The sequence below is a fragment of the Phaethon aethereus genome, assembly GCF_964289735.1.
Source record: "Phaethon aethereus genome assembly, chromosome: 1".
In the NCBI taxonomy this organism is placed as follows: domain Eukaryota; kingdom Metazoa; phylum Chordata; class Aves; order Phaethontiformes; family Phaethontidae; genus Phaethon; species Phaethon aethereus.
In genome coordinates this window covers 140,227,719-140,255,434 of record NC_138575.1, presented here as the reverse complement: position 1 = coordinate 140,255,434, position 27,716 = coordinate 140,227,719, and the positions used below count along the sequence as shown (strand labels likewise).

Genomic DNA, 27,716 nt, shown 5'->3' with positions numbered 1-27,716 from the left:
GGTTTGTTTTTTCCTTGGACCTATACTGACTATTTAATGGTTATTCTACACAATAGTGTCAGAAGTTGTATTTGCATAGTGAAAGAACAATGTGACAGATGATGTTAGGCTTTTTAAATAAAACAAGCACTGTATCTTTAAGAAGTACTAATAAAATAAGCCTGAATTGAGAGGACAAACAGCACTTAACTCTGTTCATCTCTCCTGCAAAATCTTACAGTTTTTACCTGCATTTTAAGGCAGACATCAACGTCCCTCCCTGAGCTCAGTGAAAGATAGAGATTGAGAGATCAAAATTGACTATGGGGTTGGTGATATTAAAAATTAAGATCACTACTTTTTCAGCTGCTGAAATCATTGCAATTTATCACGTGTTTTATACTTACACTCTATTCTGTGCCAGAAATAAGCCATATTTCTATCTCATTTACTCTTTTCTTTCTTACCCCATCAGTAATCTTCCTTCTCTTTTTTTTAGCTGGGATTACATATTTGCTATATGTCCAGCTCCAGAAGACTTTGTAGTGGTGCACTGGGATATCAGGCTCTTCTGGAAGGTCCCAGGTAATCATCACATTTACACTCCCATCATTGTTTGCACTGATATTGGCAATTCTGATATTAGATGGAGCTGGTGGAGCAGACGGATCTGGAATTTAAAACAAAAAGATTCTAAAGTAAAGATCATCTTCAATAAGGTAAAGATCATCTTCATCTTATGTATTTACCAGGCACACATGAGCTGGATTTAACACTCTCAATACACTGAAGAAAATTCAGGCAAAAATTTTCCATAAATGATATGGCTTCTTGTAAATCCTCAAAATTCAAGCTCTACTGAAATAAAGATTATGGGTTAGCATCTAGTTTTGTCATTATTCTGCGTTGTTGATAGTTGACAAATATTATGAAGCTTTATCAGAATGTACTAGACTATGAGTTTTACTTCTGCCATTCACTACTTTAAATATATAGCGAGTGTAAAACATTTGTGTTCTACAAGTGGCCTTGTACAGTCATCACAGAATTGTATGGTGGAAACACTAAATATTTTTTCAGTGCTGCCAGACAATTCTCAGATGATAAAATTATGTTTCTACATGTTGAATCTTTTTTCAAAATTCTAATATTGGTATCTACCACCATAGGACACAAGCACTTCCTTAGAATAAATATAATTAAGATGTAATGGTATATTATGATGTCATAGCAGTCTATAGGGTTTTTTTAGAACAACAAAAATCAATTAGCTACTCCTGTGACTTATTTCCCTGTTCTGGTTTAATTTGTGGTCGGTGTCAACTGAGATATTATTCCTTCAGCTGTCTCTGTGCTGACCCTAGAGTCAAGAAGGACACCCGACAGTCGGAGGTTCCAGTATCGAACCTTGTGCAATGTTGAATATTAGGTCCTCCTTGTGGACCCCCGTATAATGTCCTGGCCCTGAGTAATGTGAATCAATGGAAATTTTGCTGCTGAGCTTCTGAAAGTCTCATTTGCTATTTACTAACTAACTCCTACTTTTTAATCTTGCTTTTCAACTTTTACATTTTTTTAAGTGCCTGTGGTAGCCAAACATTGGTGACAAAATAAAAGGAAACTGAAAAACCAAAAATTAAGTAAAAGTAAACACTGTGACTCAAAAAAAAAGTAAAAGTATATCAGACAGAATAAAGGAAATTCATAGTAATTAAGGCACGTTATGAACCTGTAGCCAAGAAAAAACAATCTGATCAAAAAAAAAAACATTCATGCAAATTTTTAGCCAAATGAGCCACCACTTATTTGCCAGAAATAAAACTGGAGGTGTGCAGAGGGGACACCAGGCATTCATTTACTGCATGGTTCACCTGCACCTTTTTATAATGGTAAATGAGCTGTTAAATAAACTTTCCAGGCATACTAAGTTCATCATATAATCCCTATGACAAACAGTCTCACTGAAAAATTCCATCACTTAGGTCATGTAAACCGACACATTCCGAATTAATAAAGACAGCATTTCCTTTTTAAAGATCAGCAGATGGGAAATAATGGCTTATTCCTGTTATTTAACAGGACTCTTGGTTAAATAACAATGGATGTCCCTGATTTCCTCACACATATAATTCAGTCTAACTTTTGGCTATAAAAGTTACAAAGCGTACTTGAGTTTAAGAGTTCTGGAGAGAATTCCTTATTTTTTCTCACTTGTTTTTTTTAATCAGCTTGCAAGCCAGTTCCCTTTGTTATTTTCTGGCTTTGGAGAAGCACTGTCCTTACACTTATTTCCTTACCTCTGAAGTAGCCAGCAATTCTATCTTAAAGTATACAAAGTTATTGTATTGGAAGGTATAAATATAAGAGATTAATTTAGTTAAATGGTTTGTACTGTTCTCTAAGACAACTTTTCATTTACTTCTATAGTTTAATAAAATAAGTAGACATAAAATGAAATTTAGGTACAATAAATATAAACAGACTCATGATTCATAAATCCAAAATCTTTCACCTTCACTAATTTAAAATGACAGAGGTTTTTTATGTTCTATGACAATGTATTATGCCAATAAAACATTTATAACCTGAAGTGCAACAGGATCATATTACTATAGGTGAATTAATCAGGTTATGTCCCAGAAGTACTATGCATCATGTATTATGTATACATAACATATTGGATAGAATTAAAATGTTTCAGAGAACGTCTTCACAAACGGTCAGATATAAGCAAAAATAGTTCTAACCATAAAATATGTTTGTCTTCTTTCTGCATCTATAAAAGACTCTGAGAGTCATTAAAAAAAATCTAGAAGTTAAATGAAATACCTCTTCTGGACAAATTTTATTACGTAGTTAAAATATTTTAAAGTTCTATTCAATTTTTCATAGGTCTAAGAGCAAATGAGAAAATTTACGTTCTTCCTTTTCAAATATTTCTGTCCCTGTAAGATTGCAAGATAGTGTGTAACCTTCCTTGTATAAAGTTAGCAGTTGACCAGAATGGAGCTTTTATGTCACAGAATCACAGGAATTTGTTTTCCTTTTAAGATAACTTCAAACATCCCTGGTTTTCCCAGTAACATAAGCAGAAAAAGAAAGCAGTACAGAAGAACTGTGTGCATACTGAAACCAACAGATAATTTCTTCTGACTTCTATACAGCACCAGCATTTTACCCTGTACTTTTTAGAATTACACAGTTTATTGAAAACATTACTTTATTGGTAGCATTTCTTCTGTGTTCACTAGAAACAGTCCAGTCAGCAGACAAAACAGCAATCTATATTTAAAAGAAAACCTATTAGTGTTTCTCCTTTGCTATGGGAAAATGTAAACATTGTATTAAAAATCATTGGGTAACTATAGTTAAGGAAAGAAAGAACGTCCTCTTAAAGGCTATATCCATGTGAAATGAAACAGCAATAGCAGAAACATTTTCCTGAGTGCCCTTTTTCTTCAAAGTCTCTTTTGCAAGCCTCACAAATGTCATCCACAAACATGCCTTTGAACAGGAGGAGGAGCGGTGGTGGTAGCAGCAAAAGATAGAAAGGGAGGAGATCTGCAGTTGACAGACATGAAAAGACGAGACATTTGAAAGTGCCGTGTTTTCTAGAAGGTTTTTAAAACTAGTAGACTTAGCTGGAGAAAATAATAAACTAGGAGGACGTAAGATGTCAAAGATGAACAAAACTTAATTTACTACAGTTTTGCATTACCTGAAAAAAACCCTGTCTGATTGTAAGGCACAACAGTAAAATAATTCTTGGATTTGGGGTGTATTACCTGAAACAGGAAGCCACTTAGTAAGCATTTTATACCAGCTGAGGAACCATTCCATATTAAGTATTTCGATACAATGATGTAATTTATTCAGCTATTTCTATATACTGCTGTGACACTCATCACTATTACAGTTGACAAAAGTATCATTTTGTAAGCTAGAAAACAAGAATAATAATCTTTTCTTTCATTTGAAAGGATTGAGTTTCACCAGCAAAACAAACAGGTGAGATGGAATAGCAGCAAGGCAGGATATTATGATCTCTGTTATTTACAGGAAAAAAAGAACACAGATGACCCAAACTCCACCCTCAAAAACTGAAAAACCCACCGACAAATCCCCCCCCAAGACCTCTCCAAAGCCGCCCCCAACCACACAAGAAAAAAAAACCCAACAAAACTTATACTATTAAGTATAAGAGCATGCTCCTCCATAATGCATGCCTGCCAGTTACTAGATAACGGATTAGTTGCTTTTTCTGATTCTTTTAAGCCTTCACTGCTGCATTATTGAATGCAAAAGTCATGCTTCTACAAGGTGCTCTGTTATGTTTATGTCTATGCAGACATTAAAAGCAGTGTACAACTCTTGCTGAAATACTTCAAGGTCTAATAACTGGTACTGGATTATAAAGCTTATATGCATAAGGTGTTTGTTAACCTGACAATGAAGCTAAACTGGCATTCTGCTGACTACAAAGCTAAAAGCCATTCTGCTATAAGTCTTCATATATCTGTGATCCCTTTGACTGACTGCCCACATGTATAATTCAGATACGTGAACATTAAATTACTGGAATGGAAACTACTGCCAGTTTTTCAAATATAAAGTTCTGAAATTTTATATACACAAATTTATCTGAGTGTTAAATCAAATTCTTTGGTTTGCACAGAAAGTGATGCTAGTTGCAGCTTTTCCTTTGCAGTTTATACTACAACTCAAATAAAATAAAAGTCATTATATATACACATTAGAATTTGGCAGAGACAGCTGTCCTCAAATCCGAAAAAATTCCGGTCTCAGCAGCCTGACAAGTAAATCACTTCTTGCTGCTAGAAACGATAGTTTCATTAGGTCAAGGCTGAAGCTGCTGTTCCAGCACATGGAGTAAGTACTGCATTTGTCTGGATTGCATTTGGCTTGAGTATACCCAAAGGACTTAAATTCTTGTCTTGCTGGCTACTTAGCCATCACAAGCAAAACTCTGTCTCCAGTCCCCAAAAGGGAAGATTCCTTGCTGCAAATAAAAGAAAAAAAGAAAATCCTCACATCATCACCATTTTGAAATGCACATCTTCCCACACTCATATTTGTAAACATAGTGATAAACAATTTATATTTTACAAAATTCTTTCAATCAACAGGATCTGGAAGCACTTTGCAACCGTAACAAAACAGTATGGGCAAGCTATACGCAAGAGTCACACTGTACACTGCTGCAATGCATACACTCTGGCCTTACATGTGGCAATTATAATAAAAACAGTAAATGATTTGGAATATATGTTAGAGAAAAAAATACTGACATTGGAACCGGAATTCTCATTCTGAGCTGTAAAAGTGACAGCAAGTTTCACTCTTAAGTTAAACCCTGTTTTATAAAGCTCTTTTTCTGACTTAAAACGGATCTCCCATTGCTATCTCTTAAACATTAGACCGTCCAACTCTAAAAATCTGCTGAAGCTGCTCTACAGACAAGTTTCCAACCATTAAACAATTCCAAGGCATAAGCAGGGGGACTAGCTTTACCCAATGGAAATGGCACACATAAACCAGCTGTGCAAGAGTATAAAAAAATCATTGGTCCCAAAGGAGCAACAGAAAGAATTTTATTGCCAGGAGTGGGTGTCTGTTCTGGTTTTACTAACACTCAGTAATGTATGCATGAAATCACATCCAGCATGGTACTTGTGTGCTGTGAAAACAACGTTGCCTGCTTCCTTTTGCTTTACAATTTATCCTATGTGTGCTAGCAACTGCCTTCATGTTGAAGATACAAACCTTTAGCAGAGGTAGAAGGATCGGATGGTTTGGGCTCATTGTGTTCATCTTACAGCCTCTGTTTGTCTCAGAAAATGGCACAGTACCTAACTACAGACCAGCAAGACAACACATTATATGGAAATGCCTAACACTGATCCCTCTAGTTAACTGCAGTCTCTGTTACTAAGAGTTCATTCTCATCATAAAACATATGCTAGAAACAAACATATGCTAAAACAAAAGCTAGGGAAAAAAAAAACCCCAACAAACTAAAAACTCTTCCCCAAATGCAACGAATTAGAAGTCGTATTACTAGTGCCAAACAGCTTCTGGCTGGTTGGGTTAGGCTATTCGGTGCCCGCTTAATTGGAGAAAAACACAGGTCACTTTTCATCCAAGGAGACTCATTTATGCATTGTAGGAACACTCCTCTCCTGCTTCCAAAGAAAATGAAGCAGCTTGGAGAGAGACAGTCAAAATATGAAGAGGAAGACACTTGTACCTTTGAGGATCAAAAATGTTCTGCCAGGTATTTGTTAGCTTTATTTATTGCTGTTATTGCAAATTGTTGCCACTCAGTTGAAGATGAAAAGGAAAGCACACACAATTTAAAAACCCTGAAAAGTGAAGTGGAAACCACTGTCAAAATAGCAGAAAATTTTGATAAATTTTAGCTGACAGTATCAATCTGAAAATACATGTGCAGAGTTCAACGTCTAGAAAAGGTCCCACTTGCCTAGGTGCAGTATTCACTTCATCTTCTAGCCACTCTGCTCCAAACAGATAGGTATAGTCTAATCTGTGTTTCTTGTTATTTTGGAATCGCATTTTGGCAAAATGAAGCAGCACTTCATTCCCTGTGAAGGGCCATGCCAGATAAGCATACCAAATCCTTCACTTCCTATATAAACCAGAAATAAACAGCATAAAAAATGTCTCTCTGCTTAAGCTCTGAATATTTCATAAATTATCTCTGCTGTGTTACTTTGATTTATTATTTACAGCTAAATGCCATAAATGAACGAATGAGGCCGTGTAAAACAGCTAATAAACCTTTACCTCAAATGTTTACAGTATAAGAGCATCAAAAGCTGCAGTAGATAAAACCTCAAAACACAGCTAGGTGAAGAATAGTAAGCTGGAATGCTTAACAAAATACTCTTGTTTTCCTGTTTTTGTCTTTTTCATGACTGAGAAATTAAACGAATTTGGATAATAAGCTTTACTTAGTGATAGAAAAGTTAATGAAAATTACATACCTCAGAAGACTTAACGTTATTTTAAGTAAAAACCTTACTTTGCTGTGTCTACTTAGAGATCATATTTTTTGCATTTGCAAAATAGTATAAAACAATATTGTGGTAACCAGACAAAAAGTCTCTCTCCAAGTAATTACAGTACCAATGTTTTTGAATGTTCTTTTTAATAGCTTAAAATATTTAGTGACAGAGACTTTGTGGTGCCATACTCCTCCCTAGATTCAGATTATATATCATGTTTGTCCTCCTTTAAAGAAAAAACAAACCCAAATAATTTGCTATTCATTATAACTTATGAGCAACTGGTAAAAGTTCAACATCTTGTGTGAGAAACTGTCTTGGGAATTGTTGTAATGTTTCCTGATCAAAGGGTTTCTTTTTGAAGAAAACTTCTGTTAAGTCTGACAAAGATACTAATCTTTTCTTGGTCTTGGCACAACAGGGTGAATTGAAACAGTACAAGAACTAATGTGAATTTCTGTCCACGCTTCACATAAACGTAGCACAGACGGTCAGCAACCTTCCAAAGGTGATGTGCCAAAGTCCGTTTTCTTCTTCCAAACTGGAGGTTAAATGTGCCTGTAGGAGCTCAGCAGGGGCCAGTAGATGCTGGCGCTCAAAAACTAGGCACATCTGAGCAGCAGTTTCTTGCCTTTCTGCCAGGCAGGAGCCGCCACTTCCCACTGAGCTCCAAAGTAGTAATTAAATGTCTGTATGACACTATAACTGTTACCACTATGAGTGCCTACTTGGGGACACGGAGGCTAAGAAATACCGACTGAAGCATCCCAGTATCATTCCTGACAGTCACCACCTAGCAGCGTCTTCATCTGTGTCACTTAGCACTTCCACACGTTTCGTCCGGCGAACGTGGTATCTTTATAATAAGCACTGACAATATCAAAGCCTCTCAAATAGTCAAATGAGCTGCCAGAGTAGGATGATTTTGGCCACAAAGCTGCTAGCTAACCGAACTCCTTGCTGTTTGTCCGGCAATTCACGATTCTCTGCCAAGGGCTGGAGTTTAGATTTGAAAATCGTTATTTTGAGGGTTATAGAAGCCCTTTTGAACAATGCTGGCTACATACTTTCATCCATTATCAAGATCCCATTATTTTGGTTTATTAGGTAAGAACATGCAGCGGTACTACTGGCTCCTGCTGTCCTTGTCACGAAGTCCTAAACCTCCACCAGGCAGCTGTGAGCAGCACTCAAGGAGGGCAAGTGCTTCAGGGTAGCTGCTGCAGAGACCACAGAAAAAGAGGACTCTGGTATCTTAACATATAATCATTTCAAAACCACAAGCTCCTGAAACCAAATCACTGCCATCTGGGAGGCAATTCTGAAGAAATATCCCTATGTGCTTTTTCCTGCTCTTCTGCAGTTCTCCAAAAATCCATTTTTGGCTGGGGTCAGACACTGGGCTAAAGAGACCTTCAGTATTACTTACCATGGATGTTCTTATTACCAGTGTAGGTATTTTTAACAGTATACTCCTGTGGCTAGCACACTCAGTAGGAGATGATTTTTTTGGAAAGTAATACAAATCCTGCCTGAAAATGTCATGCTCAAGCCAAAACCTCAGTGATATCATGATACACCTTTGTGAAATTGCAATTATAGTGGTTCCAAGCAGAATAGTTGGAAAATCTTTACAAACTCAGTAAAACAACTGACAATGATCTGAGTTTAAAGAATGTTGGTGCTGTATCTGCTAAAGTGCTGCTCATGAAGAAAAGGAAAGAGAAAGCTACTGCTGCTGTTGAGTCCTTGCAGTAAGTTCAACACAGCTTGAAAGAACTGTATTTCTGATGTGACTCAAACGATATGCTACTTAAGTGTAATAAATTCTTAAAATAATACTTCTTTTATACTTGAAAAGTTTGTGGTCACAGCAGTAATGGGATAGCTATGCCAGCCAACCTTCCTAACACAAATGTAGTTATAGCACCAAAAAATTACTGAGATTAATGTATACTTATTCAGTAAGTAATTAAACCATACATACCAGCAAAAGCACTTGCATGCTTCTAGAACTGCATCTACAATAAGGTTTTTTTTCTAGGACTGGCTATGGCCAAACAGCAAGCTAAAAGCTAGCATGGGAACCCATAGATGGCAACTGCCTGTATTGCAAGATAATTCTATCTGCAGAAAGAGGAGCAAATGCATTCCTCAAAGTATGCATTAAGCCAGTGTAATGATTCTGTCACTACTAAAACAAAGATGAGTCCTTCTATCAGAAACTACTTCTGTTATTAAAGTGGAGTGATAGATCTCGTTCCTGACAGCCTGTCAGGAACAGTTTCTGGCCCGTGCCACCTCCTATACTACGCCTGAGAGTCACCCGGGAAAATCCTGCTTCACGGGGGTCGAAGGCATGCCTGGGACAGTGCCAGCAACTTCACAGGATGATGGGAGATCCGCTGCCATCTCCCCCGCCCCCCAAGTACCATTTACTGGTACAGAAATAATTTTCAAAGTCATTCTGTTACCCAAACCCTTGAAAAACCAGAATTGGCAACAAAAATTCCTACAGTACTTTGTGGATTGTCCAGCATGCCTTTCTAATGAACAGAAACATGCTACTTCGCATTTATATCCTTTTTATTCTTGAGCCCTTACGATCAGCGCTAACAAGAGGAAAGTTATATTAAGAGAGCCTGTAGTTCCATCAAAAGAATGCTGCTACAATTATAAAGATACAGGCAACAAAATATTTCAAAACTGACGGCAGCAACATAGTTCTCATAACTAAAAAGAAAAATAAGAGAAACTTCTCAGAATAACACACTGAAACCCCAGTTCCTCCATGTTTTGTGGTCGGGGTCATGTTGTTTGACACCAACCGTGCGGAAAATGTTTAAGAGGAGGTTTATTCGTTGAGACCCCTTACTGATAAAAGAATAATAACATCTTTAACCTTTGGTTCCTTTGCTGACTGCGAACAAATCTCACACCATTTCTAAAGCCGGTGGCAACACTGCACAAAAACCCACCTGTTAAAAAGCTTCTGCCACAGAAGCAGGCAGAGGGGGTTGCGCTCCACGTGCCAGTGAGCGGAAGGTCAGCAGCAGCCATACGAATGACAACTAACCTTTCGAGGATCGGAAGTGCTTGCTGGGTGCCGTGAAGCCTCTCGTCCCGTGCACGTTCACGGCTGCCACGCGGAACTGGTACCACCTGCTCGCTCGGATGTCCGGCAGCCGAACCCGCTCGTCCGTAGTCTGGTGGGGAAAATGTCGCACTTAACGCTCATCGTTCTGGCGTGGCTAGTTGTGCCACCATCTCCCACGCAACGCCAGTTAGTCAGAGGGAAGGGAAGGGGACATGCTGCTTTAATACACAGGGGTGTCAGCAGGCTGGGTGCAGCCACCTCACCTGAGCCCCAGCATCATTCTGCACTGCAAAGCATTTACACCTGTGAACAGAATCATGTAACAACTCAATTTTACAGTGTACTACAGGTCTTTTCTGGGAAAAAAGTTACCTTTAGAAAACTGGCGAAGTGTTAAATTCACAAAATTAGTTTTCCAGTTATCACAAACTTCACCAGCGTATAGGGCCTAGCTGTTCAGGTGCTGACGTTTCAGGGAACTCCTTGCCCCAGGTCATAGGACTGATTTCTCCAATTCCCAATTCTCAGAGATTAGGTGTCCAAAATGGCTTCACGAAAACCAGCACTGTGAGAAGCCGCCTTTTCTGGTTCATAGGAAACACGAAACCTTCAGGTAATGAATGTAAGCCTTCTCCAGATCTTTGGCACTTATGTCAAAAAGACACTCGCAGCCTTAACCCTTCCCGGCAGACCTCTCTCAGGTCATAGGAGATGACCTTTTCTCCAACAACACCCACTGGGACCACTAGTGTCATGAGTTCAATTTACACCTTGTGCGGGGAGTGCCTTAACTGCTGAAATATGGAATAAGCATAGATGCACTCTGAACCCTTTCAGTAGGAGGTGCTTTACATCCTCTTATTCTGAGCCCCGATTTCCTCTATCTTTTTTTTTTTTTCCCCCCTCTTTAAGCTTTTAAACAGCTGTCTTCTGGACTGTTTCTTATTTTTCCTAAGCTACAAACACCAGAACTGAACACAGCCTCCTGGTAACCCCTGAATTACTGCCAAGTACAGAAGAAGCAGCATTTTTGTTCAACTCGTCAGAAACTCAGCCACTTGTGGATTTTACTTTTGCAATTACCTCTCAGTTATCCAGTTTTCAATTTATTTTAGGATGTCATGTTTATTGTGATTTAATTCAATTCTTTAATCAAAATAGCACAAGAACCTGAACCAAATGTCCTGTACATGTTTAAGTATACTATAAAATCATAACTCCTCATCATTACTGACATTACAAACATACAAGCTCATTAAAAATATAGTGACATCGATTTATTTTCACAAGCTCTGTTTTCTGTAACTTCAAAAATCCACCTTCCTTGTATAGGATTCAATGTTATTTGCAGTGATGCCATGCAATTCCCAAAAAAGGCACAGCATCATTTCTGCTTCTTGCTCTTTCCAATATATGCAAGAAAGTAGCAGCTGCTGACCTAACCCAGATAGCCAGAACTTAAGTTGCTTCACCTCTCCGGCAATGGTATTTTTAGAGCCCTGACCAATAAAATTTGTAGGTGTTATCATGCACTTAATCCCTTCAATTTGGTGACAAGCAAAATTTAGGAAAACGGGTATCTCTGTGTGTGTGCACGTAAAGGAAAGAGAGCCTTTCTAATCTGCACTATAGACTGCTCTCAGACTGGTAAGTGTTGCAGACTTGGAGCCCCTCACTTATTGCTGCTTAGAGTCCTTCTCCATTCAGACCACCGCATTTCTCTTTTTTGCTTAAGCAAGGGTAACAGTCCCGATGCTTTCATTCTCTCCCTCATCTTCCATCCTTTTTTTAGCTTTTATGTTGCCTGTAGAGTGAATTATCTCATCCAGTGAAGAGGTTCTCCTAGGGAAGAGGCTACCTGAACCAACTTTTACTTTTATTTTAATTTTATGGAGCACTCAAATGTGCTAGTTTTTCCAGCATGCAGCCCCAAATACTCAAGAACTTACAGATAAGACGTGACAGTGAACTAGAGTAGAATGAACTATCACTATATTAACAGAAAAAAAGCCCAAGGATCTATTCAGGCTACTTCTGCAACTGAGATCAGGGTCAGGATCAATATCCAGTTATAATTAACTAGTTACAACACTGTGGTTTTTTAAAAACATATTTACTGAATTTATTTACAAGGCAAGCATAATCTGAATAGACTTGAACCCAAATTCCTCAGCTAAGGAATCTTGGTTGTCATTTGCATCAGTTGAGTTATTCTGCCAGGACTGATTAAAAGAAAAGATTTCAGTTGTGTCAGTCATCCATGGCAACTGCAAAATACTGTCAAAAATCAAATAATCTGTCAAGCCATATCGCCAAAATTATTTTAATTTATGAACATGCCTTGGGCCTATTACTTTCATCATTCATTTTGCTGGCAAAGCTCCTGTTAAAATCAATGGCATGCAGGAGGTGTAACACCTGCATTAAAGAGTATAAACTACTTTAGCACCTCTAAGCAGCCTTTACAGAGATTTAATAAATTTCAAGAAAGAGCTAAATACTACTGAGATGTCTTATACTACCTTAATGGTAACTTGATTTTTTTGTTTTGTTTTGTTTAATTGCTTCAGTTAGTTCTCACTACTTATGTATGTTTGGAGCTGAGATCATACTCATAGAATCACAGAACAGTTTGGGTTGGAAGGGACCTTTAAAGGCCATCTAGTCCAACCCCCCTGCAAGGAGCAGGGACATCTTCAACTAGATCAGGTTGCTCAGAGCCCCGTCCAACCTGACCTGGAACGTTGCCAGGGATGGGGCATCTACCACCTCTCTGGGCAACCTGGGCCAGGGTTTCACCACCCTTATTGTCAAAAATTTCTTCTTTATATCTAGTCTAAATCTGCCCTCTTTTAGTTTAAAACCATGATCCCTTGTCCTACCACTACAGGCCCTCCTAAAAAGTCTGTCCCCATCTTTCTTACAAGCCTCCTTTAGGTTGCAAAAACTTTAGTTTTTGCAACTAAAGGTTGCAACCTTTAGGCTGCAACAAGGTGTCCCCACAGCCTTCTCTTCTCCAGGCTGAACAACCGCAACACTCTCAGCCTGTCCTCACAGGAGAGGTGTTCCATCCCTCTGATCATTTTGGTAGCCTCCTCTAGACCCACTCCAGCAGCTCCATGTCTTTCCTGTGCTGAGGGCTCCACAGCTGGATGCAGGATTCAATATTATATCCAGAGTCCTTTCAATATCTGTCTTATATTCATGTAAGCCCATTAAATGGCATGCTGAGTGGTATTACAGTAATCAGTGGACTGTTTCACCAAGTTAATTCCCCGCCTTTCACACTATCAAGCCTGGATTCCCTTCTGTAGTGCAGAGGTTTAATGGAAGTAGGGGAGGACAGCCTTGCCCTGCTGAAGACATAGCTCTACACAGTCTTTTGAAACAATGTGCAGCGATAAAAGAATTTGCAGTTCAGAGAGTGAAGGGATACCATCAGAAGGTTTTCAGAAGAACTGAGTTTACATCTCCTCTGATACAGAAGAAACCTGACAGTGCATCCACCACTCTATGGAAGGACAGCAGACCTCCCCTGTTTCGAGTGAATGCAATCCCACACAAGGTGGGCACTCTCCAGGAATGTTTACCAAAGCAAAGCCTCTCCTGGGAGATGGAGAAATAAACCATTACTGTACAGGACAGGTGGTTGTCTCCAGCAGGGATTTCTTGCTGTCAAGAGCTGAGAAAGTTTGTGTGATCCTCAGAACCAGAACTTTAGGTGGCTCAGAAACTTTTAAGTTTTAGAAAAGATTAGTTGTCCACAGAGTTTAGACAATTCCAAGGTGAAGCACTAAAGTTTGTCACAACCAAGCTAGCAGTAAATACAGCTCCTTATTTGCTTTAAGAAAGAAATAAATTAATAAGTAAACTTCATTGTTGTCTGCCTGTATGTATACATACACACACACACACAGACTTGACATCCGTTAACACAACAGAGACATGTTCTGTCTAAAAATAACTGCCCTGGCATATTTGAATTAACGTCATTAACTTAATACAGTTAACTATCTAAGTTTCCAGTGTAAACAGTAATACTATTACTTTTAGAAAGCATTAGTACCAAACAGAATTATAAGTTTGTTTTCAAAATATAGTGTTCTCATGGGATAGTGCAGCAGGTCCTGCTCAGATGGTTAAACCTTAAAAAACAGTAGCGTAAGAAACTTGGCATAACCATTTAGGACACTATACATCACAGCTAACTAGGCTAACTAGTACCTTAGTTCCCAGAGTTTTTATATTAATCAACTGAAATTAGTCAAATGGTTAGTTATGCCAAGTTTTCCCAAAAATCTGCAGTAAAAAACTAAATTTAACAAAATCCCTTCTTCCTGAAGTGAAAAATAACTAAAATTGTTTTCAATGTGTTTTGCTTTCTTTATATACTTGGAGAGTTAAATAAATAACATATTAATAGATTGAGCCTTCCTCCTTAAAAAGAAAACATCAAAAAAGTCCTGATGACACAATACAATACAAAGGAAACAAACTTTTTCAAAATTATTTTCTCAATACCAAGTAAAAATTTATGAGAGACATGAGAAATTACTTGCAAATTGGCTCATGTAAAGGCAACGGAAAACAGTGAGGTTTTTTTGAAAAGTAAACACCTTAAAATAAAGTTATTGAAAATTATAACCCCCTTTCTTCTTGGACAGATAATAAAAATAGAATATTGGATAAGGAACTCTGATAATAATTATGAATTTTCTCACAGGAAGATGCAAACAATAACTTTGCATAATTACGCTACATATGGGCATAGGCATAGAAAAATTCAGATCCTTGCCCCCAGCCTTTTTGATCTTTGACTGCTTTTTACATGCTCTTTAGCTTAAGTCACAGAGTAATGAAAGACCCAGCGTCCTCTCCCCTGGACTGAGATGCCCCGGGAGTTCTCAGCTGAGTGGCTGAGCTCTTCACAGCCTTTGCCTATAATTAAGGTCTCATAGCCCAATGTTTTGGAATCATACCAGAAAAAATCTCAGTTATACAGACAAGAAAAGCCTGGAGGTTGTGCACGCAGTCACTTTAGTCAAACTGGATATCCGTCCTTGTTGCTGATAATGCAAAATAAATTCTATTGCATGCATCCGTACTTAACAAATTTGACTGCCTGGTAGGATGTCTAAAACTATAAACACCATGGAGGTACATCACTCTATATAGAGACAGAAATTCTGATTACTAGCACCCCTCAAGGGTGCCCAGCCTGTACGTCCTGTAAGGCACACACAGTTCACAAAGCCAGTCAGGCATCCTGAAGCTTGTTCTGAACTGACATCCCCAGTGGGGTCCATCACACAACCAAATATGCGTCTCTCATGATGCGGAAGGGACAGCGAAATTCTCAGAAAGATGTAAGTTGGAGGAGGCTTCTCCTGCCCACAGAGATTAACTCAGCCCCTTCTGCCCGCGTCTAACAGACCCCCAGGAAAGGTGGCTGTCAGGATTCTGATCACCCTTGCACAGCAACACATTTCTGAAACACTCTCTTCTGTACATCCGTTGCAAGTAGGCAGAGGTTCGTATATGCTCCGCTACTGTGGAGCATATATAGTGCACGCTTGCAGAAACGTGCGTGAGGTTCGTTTCTGGGATGAGAAAAAGCACAGCAGTGTGCTACCTTTGCACCAGCCAGAAGAGTTGGGCTTCTGTAGTCTAGCACATATATATGGCATGATAACAGTGAAAAGTAATTCAGATCTGGCTCTTTTTTGCTACATGGTATTTTCCTGGCAGCAAAGGCAGGAGGTTGTTTGCCAAATACGGAGAATGCAGATTGAAGACCTGCACCTCAGCTGAGAGAGAATAAATAAGTCACTGCAACTTTGACAGGTTTGGAGGTGTGCACGTTCCCTTGGGATTGCACAAGCAGGGTTTCATGCCAGGCTCTGCTGCAGGTGACTTCTTCTGAGCAAGACTCTAACAGTGACAGCCCCTTGTAGCACCACACTGAAGCTAAGAACTTCACTTCTGAGTGTTCTGTTTCACAAGCATGACATTATTTTAAGATTGCTTTTTCCTACACAATCTGAATCGAGAATGATCACAATTGTCACAGAATTTAAACCCTTTCCTTTATTTTGTGGATGGTTCTACTTATTCTCTCTTTCCTTTCTTTCCCAGCTATAATGACATTTTGCAGGTCTTTTCAAAATGAGTATTTTACTTTTCTTGTCAGCAGGGATGAGGGTGAAGCAGTTAAGATAAATGATTGGAACTCTGCCATCCAGGTGGACTGTCAGCGTGTTAAAAAACAGATTGAAACTGGGAAGGAACTAAGTGAAAATTTATGCTCTGTTGGCTGCTTCTCATTAAGAAACATTTGCTCATGAATCTTACATTTTCAGTCTGGATTGCACCGAGTGGTAAGAGCATGACATCATAGTTTTTTCTGAATCGGGAAGGTAACATCTGCAAAATCCAAATTTACAAAGAATAAAAGCTTTAGTCTTTTTTTTCACTCCTTGTTTTATTTAAAAAAAATTAAATAGCCAATTGTATTTCTTATCTTTTTTATAAGATGCAAGCCATGCCTTGGAGACTGTGCACTGAGTCCCACTGACCTCAAAAGGACTATGTCTCTTGTAGGCTTTCTTCAATGGATTTTGGTATGTAATTCAACATTTTTCAAGAGATTTGTGGCTTTCAGAGTCTTTGGAATTCCCATCTGAACAGATCATAAGTATGTGCTTACAAGAAAGTGCCACTCACTGGCCTTATGAAAATCAAGCCTCCAGCTACTTCTATAGATGTTTATCTATAGAAAGCAAACCCACAAAATAAACTCATTTTGAAAACATAAACCTCTGTGTATTTTTTTATTTTTGGGGACAAGGAACCACTATCTACTTCTGTACTGATATATTAATGCATTTTTAATGAAGTAATTTTCAATACATACCAAAAGCATTTGATGTTTCTATAACTAAAAAAACTGTCAGTGAATATACTGAAGTTAATTTCTCTTGAGTAAATCTGGAAAGCAGTTCACTGAGCAGTGAAGGAAGGCCTTGCAGATCTGGATTATGTTTGCAGCTCTGTCGTGACCTGGAGAGAGACCCTATAAAGGGAACCCTCTGCAACAGCCTCCCCACTTGTAAGTGATCTAACTCTTCCCTGATCCGAAGAGGACCTTTAGATCATGGTCTGGAAGCTAGGGATCCATATCGCTTTACAAAGAACTGACCTGTGCCACAGTTTGCCAGTTAGTAGCATCATCCTCACTGGGATGGATTCCTTGATTCCACCTCCTCTGAACAACATAGATCACAGGCTCAATGGAAATATTGAATTTTGAAGACCACTTCACCTCCAGGTCTCCAGACTGAAGTTCTATGAATTTTAATTCTTTCCGGGGTTTCAGTGGAACACCTGTAATAGGAACGTGGAGACAAAAATATGTGAGTAGTTTACAAGATGCGATGAAACCATACGTAGATGAAGCTGTATAAAAAAAAAAAAAAGAGACTGTTGGTCAGGCAGAAGGAAAAAAGGGGGGAATGGATAGGCTGATAAGCATGGGAGCTTCAGAAGTGTTCATAGCTGACCTATCTCTGCTTACAGCGAAACTTATTTTTAAAAAAAACTTTAAAAAATATTTGTTTATTTCATTTGATTTCCACTAGAGGACCTGAAACTGGTAAGCTAAAACTGATCTCTCAGAAAACACTTTCCAAATATGCCGTGATAACCTGGAGAAAGATCCCTTTGAACCCAAGCAGAATCATCTACGCCTGTTGTTCAGTTTTTCACATAATTTGTCCTTAAACACATCTAATGACAGAATTTCCACAGCATCACATAGTAATCCATTCTACTACTTCTCTAACTTTACCATTAGAAAGCTTTCTCACTACCTTTTTTAATCTCCTCCGCTGCATCTTAAACTCAGTACTTGCCCATGATGTTCATGGATCATGGAGAACAGACTCTTTCTTTCATCTATGGAGGAGCCTTTTATGTACTGCAAGACTGTTACCATGCCTCTGAATGTTTCCTTCTTCAGTCTAACAACCACAGTGCACTCCATTTTCCTTTTAAATCAGTGTTTCTAGAACTCTGATCATTTTTGCAGTTGTCTCTGGAAACTCTCCTGTTGGTACACAGCCCTTCTCCAGTCGAGCCTAAAACTGGACACAGACTGTGTCTAAGCTCTTACCAGTGTAGACTGGAGAAGCAGGATTATTTCACACATCTTACATTGGTGTGATACACTTAAGAAAGCCATTTGCCTTCTCTTGCCTGATCTTATTGACCCACATGCAGCTGTATTGTATGATGTGCCACTCTCCACTCTTCCCTAAAGACCTAGGAAAGGTAATTTCAAGGCATCTTGGAACAGATATATTTAACGTACATTGTCCAATTGTTACATTTCAGAGACAAAGATGTCTTTGTAAAATTCTACAGTAATTTCTCATTAGACAGTGACACTGAAGGACAGTTCTTTCTGTTGTCTCTACTGCTGGTAACGTCACCTTTTTGAAAACATCCGCAGCAGCTTGAAGGAAAAAAACAACTCTTCGAATTTGGCATCTTTTGATTAAATCAACAAAACAAGTGCTAGATACATTTCTCTAGCCAGACTTTAGGAACTCATATATTTGAGCGTGCAGCATTTTGTCACTTCAGGATATGTCACAAATAAGATTTCTATGCCGATATATAAACCTTCTTAGCAAGTTATTGTATGCACTTTAGTTATTTTGTCATTGCAGTGGTTGTCCACATAAGTTCAGCTGTATGTGCTGGTTCGATAAATTGTTTCCTACTGAGTTTGCCACAGACGACCGAGTACCCTGATTTCCTTAGGTGAACAAACACTTTTATATTTTAAGAGATCTTTTCCTAAATATAATTATACATAGCTATAAGTCAATAAAAATTGATACTGTAGGCCTTGAAGAAACATAAAATCAACCTGAGGAAAATCCAGTACTTAAATCTGGTTATCACAGCAGTTTAAACCCTGGATATCCTTCAACAGGCAGCGGTCTTAGTTTAATATAACTAACATCACAGAACATGTCAGTTTGGATTTCCACATTTGAAAATCCTTCTTTAATTATGATGTACAATAATCCTACCATTTGCATGTTAATAAAACTTCCATCTGCTTTCCATTAGGGGCAGTTGGATTCACTTGATTGCAAGTATCTCAGCCTCTCCGCTGTTACGTAATTGCGTGCAGATGGCGCGCAGCAGCACAAACGACGAGCGCACAGCACAAGTGCATTTTAAAATACTTTTGTAGAACCAGCACCATCAATTTCATACCCAAATGTGTAGATCCAATCACTCTTCAATATGCTTTTTATTATGTAAATGGTCAACCCTTTCATCATGCTGGAAGAAATTAGTCCTCTGAAGCCTGCAGTGCGTAACTGAAGAATTCAGATCACTGATTGCTCTATGTGTGCAATACCAAAGCCCAGAAAAATGTTTCTAAAGGTGTCTTTCAGATGGCACGTCTCTGTGCCACAAAAAATAAACGTACACTGGTCCATCATAAGAATCTGTATCTTAAATGTCGGTTCCCCGGGAACTCAAAAAGTTTCCATGGAAGGGTGGACAGTAAAGGGTACATTCATGACATCAGTACAATTGTAAACACAGTTGTTCAATGACTCAGAGATGCGCACCTCTAAAACTGTACACTATTTTTTCAATACAATGCTATTTTTCTTTAAGCATGAAAAGAACCTTTAAACTGTGGATGACTATCTGGCTCCAGCTATCCTATTATTGATATTGTCATACCATCATACCCTTTAAATGTCATAATCTTCTCTTTACAATTTACCCTGCCCAGATCTGCAGTATGGTCTGCTGTATGGATTGTTCCCTTACACGTTTCAGACAAAATTAGTTATCCTGGTTTAGACAGCCTGAACCCTACATCTTTGTTAAAAAGGGGTCCTGGAAAGCTCACCCAAATAGGTATATCATCACACCTGAGAGACCACTAACTTCTGTACAGGAAAAAGCTGATGGGTAAATTTTTCAGCTACCAGCTGAGTGTAGAAAAAGATGACATGTCCTTGTCCTTGTCCTTACTTGGGGATGCATACACGCACATTACAGAAAGCGAACCTGATCAAGCATTTTCCATCCATTTCTCTTCTGCCCCTTTTTTCTGCATTTTTAAGCTGTTTTACCTCTTAGCAGAGATTTTGCACCCATTTCTATCTCTGAAGTGCCAAATTTACTTTAGGCACCTACTGGTGTTTATAACACCGTTATGTCCATATAGAAAAAAAACAAGGTAGGCCATGGAGAAGGGACACTTTCTGAAGCCCTTCACTAGTTGAGACAATGTAAAGGACGTCGATGAGGCAGATGACAGAAGAGTAGTAGAGAACATTGGTATCTCCAGTAAAGTGCAATAAAAATGTGAAGACTATGCAACTGATTAGTAATACTCCCAAAAGAGATGAAAAAATGCAATGATGATGGACAGTTTGAAGATTATAGGCAATGCAAGCCAATAAACAATTAGGATAACAAATAACTGGACTTGTTATGTTAATCCAACATTTGCAACATATGACTTTGGTACAAGAGTACTTACATTAATATTCTTTTAGGACTGGGCTTGAGCACTTAGTACTAGAGGGCAAATCCAATTTGTAAATCCAGCAAATCAGATGGGTATTTTATATCTGTTGTTGTAACTAATCTCTAGAGCTTGATCAACAGTGAAACTACAAGAATTTCTGTAGACTCTTAGATTCAATCTAAGTTAATTTTCTAACTGTGAGTGCTGTCAAAATCACAGGAGTAAGTACTAAACTTATTCACTAGATCTTACTCATGCTTGCAGTTTCCTCTTCCTTAGTGACAGGAAGGGCATTTACCCGTGGAGGAAATGAATAGCAAGTCTGTTCTGCTTCTATTTGTCCTTTGTTGCAGAAAGACAGGTTGAAGAGGCTAATTAGCTGAATTCATCAGCTGATAAGGCAGCACACTATTGGGCTTGCCCCTCACCTGCAAGACATATATGCTCTTAAAAACAAGCACCTCCTGCAGGTAGGTGATAAGATGTTAGAGAAGGTTAGGTCTGCTCCTATATAATTACGTCGAGCAGCAGTAGACTTTTCAGTGTGCATACAATGTGTCATACCCTGTCATATCCTGTGTCCTCTCCAAAAACACGTCTTATTTCATTTGTTTGCTTTTTTGTTTTGTTTTTACCTTTTCCAGCTGTCACATTTACTGTAATGTTTTGTAGTTGCGGTATGGAGCCTTATCATGTAAATCATTACATATATAATACAAAGGCCACTTTATCACTCTGGTCAAGAAGACATAAGAAGTAACTACATGATCAATTTTAATACTTTTCATTTTGAAAGGTGTTGTGTATAAGAGTGTATTAATTCCTTATAGTTTTAAAGGGGTTGCTCTGAAGTATCTTGGAAGCAAGAGGATTTCTCTTCTGTACTGGAAATCTGGATCACAGTGTTGCCTGCTCCTCAAAATACTTTTTGAGTACTATCTTATCTTCATCAGTTTTATGCTTACTCAACCTCTATGACTTCTAGATCAAATTTTCTCCATTTATGTAAGTAAATAAGACAGTGCTTCCTGATGGCCCATCCTGTACACTCACAGACAGGATTCAAAAGTCAAAGCACGTTATTTCTGACATACATTCTTATCACGAGGGACAGTCAGAAAGATGCATCGACATTTCAGTTAAAGCAATGAACTTAAAAATGAAATCACCATCTCCTTCACATATTTTACCATTTTTCCATCCACAGATGGAAATAAGTCTGGATTCGGATCTAAGCCTGGAGCTTAGTTCAGAGGTCTGCTGATGAGGCTCTCTACAGAAACCAATGCTATCAGAAGAATAACTAATTAATATTCATTTTTTATCATTGAATTAAGGAGAATGGATTTCTAACAAACGCTGTGGAACAAGAAAATGCCTTTCAAAAATGCTCATTGTTCTGTGTTATGAGTACATTTTCAGAATATGCATGTATAGCGCTTTTTTAAATTCCAACGAATTAAAATCTGGAGTTTGTCTAAGCAAACCATTTCTTAGTCTCTATGTTCTTGACAATGGTCGTCAAGGAAAACCTTTTTTTCACAGAATCTCAGGACTTAAATAAATTCAAAAATTTTGAATAAGATAGCTTTAATTTTAAATAATGAATTAATATATATATGTGGATATTACAATCTTTCACTATTTTGTTCTTAGGTCATTAAGAACACTAGTGCCAAATATACTGCATTGATTCGTTCTTTTACCAGATTATCTCACACTTCCTATTTGGTAGTCCTACCTGCTTGGCTTATAAACATAAACATTATTTGTGATTAATAGGACTTGAACTATTTATCGTTAAATATTTTCCTGCTGCATTCTCTCTCATCTGTATCAAATTAAGTGAGATTTTACCTAAATTGTAGAGTTTATTCTGCTTAAGATGATTCATAATAGCCACATATTTACATTCCACAGATTTCCAGACATGAGCTTCACAAGGGGAAAAAAATTCAGAAACTTGAGCAACTTTTTTTCTCTGGCTTTCCACCTTTTCAGTGTCCAGACACATCTCTACAGCCGCCTCCCTTTTTTCTTCCCATCCATACAAACTCCTGTGAAATGAAAGTCCTGGTTTTTTAGGAGATTTTATTATAGCTTGAATTTATTAGCCCAGTATGAGTACATACTAATGATCTCTACCTTTGTACAGATTTTTTGGAACTTGGCACGTATGACCACATCCATTGGAACAGCATTTCTTCACTCCAGAACATTCACTATCAGCTTCACAGCTTTCAACACAGGCAGCTGCAAAACCACTGGCCTTCTCAGGTGCTGGGCAGTCCCCTTGCTTCACAGACAGGATGTACTTAAGGAATTCACAGCTAGTTAGGCATTCGTAATTCTTCTTGGGGAAAAGAGGCTAAAGGGAAAACAAAAGACTTGTATAAAGTTTTCAACAGGAACAAAAAAAAAAAAAGTTGTACGTTTTCCAAGACCTCCTAAAGGAAAATTCAGATTTTCAGCTTTTGCAAGACTATCCCTGAAGATTTATATATTCAAGCCACTTCTAAAAAAGCATTCCAAGTACAGAATGATGAATTCCCTCAAGTAAGACCACCATCTTTAATGGAATAAAGTTGTTTATATCTGCCAGCTTCCCCTTGTTTTCCTCACATTGGCTGCCTACAAAGTTGCTCAATGACAGATTAAAAACATTCCCAAAACAAAGGGGAAGCAATGGTCAGACAGTCTTTTCTTTTTGGACTACCCCACATTCCTCCCTTTGTACTTCATAACACTTTACCCACAATATCTGATGTAATGCCACGCTAGATAAATAAGTGAAATCTTGTTTCATTACACTGTTTGAACCAAGTTGGCTAAGAGAAGATTTTGCAGCATCTTTATGTTCTTGCCAGCATTAGTAATTGTATAACTCTTCATGGAACTGGAACTAAATTTTTGATAAAATGGTCAGCAGAAAAAACACATTAAAGTAAGCCTTAAATATATTGACTAAAGATCAAAGTAAATGCTCCTTCTTTGAGAAATCAAGTCCTAGATAATATGAGAGTTTGCTTCAATGCATAGACATTTTATAGCATGTGTGCTATTGAGAGGTTTGCAAGGTTCACTTAAAACTGTATTAAAAGTAGCATCTAGCACCCTGGGGAGAACATTGTGTGTGACATGGGGATTTCATCTCCTCTTTTATCAGGTGCTATATACAGTTCGGTGCAAAAAAACAGCTAAAGTGACTGGTGGAACTGTAGATGGGCAACCCATGTAACTGGGTTTGTCTATAGCCTGCCTGTCTATCTCAGGGCAACCAAAATCCTTCCACTCTGACAGACCTGATTTACAGATTCCTAAGCCTGTGCAGGAATTATAACCCACTCTCCACCCAACTATTCATGTAACTTCTGCAACTTCCTTCCATATCCAAATGTTTTACTTTCTTATTTTTACTGTTCTCCTGTGTAAGGCCCAGGTGTTTCACAGACTATGTGTCAATTTATTCTCCAAAGTCACCGTGGTCCAAGAATGTACCGCTACGTTACCTCTCCCATCTTGTCCTACAAAACAGTCCAGAAGTTTTGATTCAAGCTTTTACGGATGCGTTTGGGTGTTACAGCTTAACCAGCCTAAAGGCTGTCAAAATGAGCAGCCCTTATATCTCCTGCTGACCCCAGTGATCCCTGGACTCCATCATTCCTGCTGTTCCCTTTGCTGGAATGCACCTGGTGCCATGGTTAGCCAGTCAAGAAGCTAAACCAGCAGGAAACTGAAATTATGTACACACGTAAGGTTCTTTTAAGATTGGTACACCTATTCAGTAGATAAGAAGCAACATACCAAGTAGGGACCTTGAGAAACACAGAGCTAAATTGTTGCTTCCAGATTTTTTACAAAACACAAAAAGATTGAAAACACTCTCAAAGCAAAACAGCCTTGTTTAATTCAATCAAACAACGTCAATGGAGCATACATGTGTCTGAAAGTGGTCCCCTGCTTGTGTGTGTGTGTGTGAAGCTAATTTCAAATCCTAAAACATCACAAATTTGCAGCTACTTAATTAAAAACTTTATAGTTCCCTGAGGCATACTACGTCCTCAAGGCTTCTCCTCCTCACCCTATTTCACAGCTCATTTTTCAGTTAGCTGCTAAATGTGCTGCTCTTCATTACAGGCCTTTGAAGTTCTAAATTTAGCTTCTACCACAAAACACTAATCAAAGAGGGATGCTCACTGTTTTTAACTACAATAGAACAGTGTTCTACAAATGTTTTCCTTTTAAGCCAATTTTATACGTATTTTCACCCATATCTGGAAACATACAGCCTGAGTGAGAAGTGATATATGAGAATGACATAAATTAGATCCACTAAAACTGCTTTATTACACTACCCTAGAGTTTTGTATATGAGGAAGCAGCAACTAATCTGGGTTAAAGAACTCTTACAAAGATTGGTTTTCATGAGAAATTTTTACTTTGTCTTCTAATATAACTACATAGATCAGTAATCCAGTAATCCCTATTTACACATAGTTGGATCTAATCTTTTTTTTTTAATTGAAATTATGGCTTTTCCTAATCAACTTCATGATGCTTAAAATCATTTAAAGATAAGACATGCTTTTGTACCAGAAAAAGAGTGCCCACAGTGATGAGGGAGGTGTTAAATCAGTGTATCTGTGAGCTCAATATATCAGTTAAGGTCACTTCTATTTTTTTAATAGGAAAAGCTGAAAATATTAATAAACATATACTTTCATAGACTTAAATGAAGTTGTATCTTTATATTTATTTAGTTATAACAAAGCAACTTTCCATTGAGATATTTCGATTTTGTACTGAAAAACACTTAAAAACTGCAACAGTTGACTTCCACAAACTCAGAAGAGCCACATTTTAAATCCCATAAAACCATCTCCTTTTTCGCACTAGTATAACTGATCTGGATTTGCTTATTCACAAGGTTATTCTGAAACATGACTCAGAAACAGTTTTCCAAAGTCTTGTTCCTGAATAATTATGTATTTTGACAGTAGTCTTCTGAACTGGGAGTCCACAATCCGGTTACTCCTGGAGAGATATTCTTTTAGGAATCAGATTGACTTTCTCATACACAAAAGCCATCTTTTCCACCTGCCCTGCACAACGATTTTCATGCAATGATATCTTATCCGTTAAACAAAGATACTCCTTCTTACGCATGTCCAGAAAAGATAGAAGAGCACGTGGTAGAAATAACATCTTACAGGAGGGATGTAACAGCACCTTCTGAGAGAAGCGATGTAAGTGTGTCTGGATCAAGTCTTAAAACTTCCAGTCAAGGTAAATCATTGGGTCAGAAGAAAAAAACTTTTTTTTTTTAAAACTCAAACTTAGTATGGCTAAATTGTTATATGTGTATCCATTCAAATGAAGGTGAATCCTGTAAAAATCCCATGTTTGTTAGCTGTCTCCTTGAAGTTAATAATTTAAATGAAAGAGACAGCTAGAACAAAGTGAGAAAGTGTGTCCTCGGGCTGACATACCTCACAGAAGCTTTGGCAATGGTTTTTCTTCAAGTCCCAGGACTCTTTGCAGGGCTCCAGGCACTAGGAAGAATCAGGAGGCAGAGAAGTGTCAGGAAGAGAAAGAAATAAACAACCACAAATGACCCCGTTTCTTCTTCAGTTGTTTGTTTGGCCCATAGGAAGTTAATAACAGGCTTTAAAAATCCACTTCTCCTGAGGATAAGCTTGTGTCATGGTGTCAGAGCAAGGTCATGCCAAGCCATGGTTAGGTTACAAGAAATACTTTCACTATTTCTTACTGTACAAGGCAATTGCCTCATTTGTTTATATGACATCCTATTTTCCACCTTATTGAATCCAGGTCCTAATACCATTTAACACTGTGTCACTGGATCACAGAGACAATGTCAAAAGCACTGCTCTGAACTAGAGAAAGTTAAATCTTCTCCTCACGGACCAGCCTAAAGATTAGACGGGCACATTGCCTTCCCAAGCAAGAAACTATTTCATCAAGCTATGGAGTAAACTCAGCAGAGGTTTAACCACTATTCCTGTATAAATAGACAATGTTCACTGGTCTGTTATCAAAACCACTTTACTTCAAGTACCATATTATCATTTTTTCACCTTCAACCTCTATTGCAATGGTTATACAGATAGTTGAGATTCAAACTCTGCAAACCAGAGTCAAACTTCACAGCACTGCACAAAGAAAAATCACACTGTTAAGAGCATTTACTGCAGCTGAAACATAAATTTAGATTCACATCCGGAAACCTTTTTTCTTCCTTTGTTAGACACATGATCTTGGAAAACACTGGCAGTGTTGGAAGTTAATAACACCCCCTGCTAATAGTGGAAAGATACTTATTACACCAAAAAAAAAGGCTTTTGACATGCGATTTAGTATTTATATAATTGGTTTCTCTTATACATAGTATTAGATTGGATCCATATACATTTACGCTATTTGAAAACAAGCATGAATACATATAGGCTGTATCTCAGCTGTCCACCTGTATCACTAATGTAGTAAAAAATTTGTGTTTTAAAAGTTCAGCATTTTTCTTTCTAGCAACAAAGCCTGAAAAATATAATAAAGCCATTAGTCACAGAAGTTACACATATCAGGAATCAAAAATACCACTTAAACATTTCCTATATACATATTTTGGTATTTTAGACTCTATTTCTAGCTCTTCAAAATTCACAATGTGCTTTATACGGAGTAATTAGAAGGACACATTATAAAATGTCACTTAAGTCAGTAAGTTTAATTAATTCCAGATTGTTCTTCCTCCTGTGATACAGTTACCGCACATTTGAGCCCAATTCCACTGTCATGCCAATTTTACAACTCTCCTGTCTGATGGATTTAGCCCCAAATTAGAGAGGTATAAATGGTGTAAAGACAAAATGGGCAACATTTTGACCACACTGGGACTTTGTCAGTGATCCCAAGGCTGTCAGGATTTCCATGTCCTTGCCTTCTCTGAATTCTTGCACACACAGAGTGTACCTGAACCAGCATATCCACAATCTTGAAAGACAAC

The 27,716-nt window shown here is 38.0% G+C and overlaps 1 protein-coding gene across 1 annotated transcript in view; it reads right to left on the bottom strand.

Moving 5' to 3' along the window:
* The window catches only part of ANOS1 (anosmin 1), a gene marked incomplete at both ends in the record, with an annotated part of 149,844 nt that overhangs the window by 33,898 nt on the left and 88,230 nt on the right, over positions 1–27,716 (bottom strand). Inside the window, 5 exons of the mRNA XM_082005079.1 lie at positions 447–649; positions 10,102–10,231; positions 17,321–17,505; positions 22,838–23,060; positions 26,182–26,244. Of these exons, the coding sequence (XP_081861205.1) occupies positions 447–649; positions 10,102–10,231; positions 17,321–17,505; positions 22,838–23,060; positions 26,182–26,244 (804 nt within the window). The remainder of the gene's footprint in view (positions 1–446; positions 650–10,101; positions 10,232–17,320; positions 17,506–22,837; positions 23,061–26,181; positions 26,245–27,716) is intronic.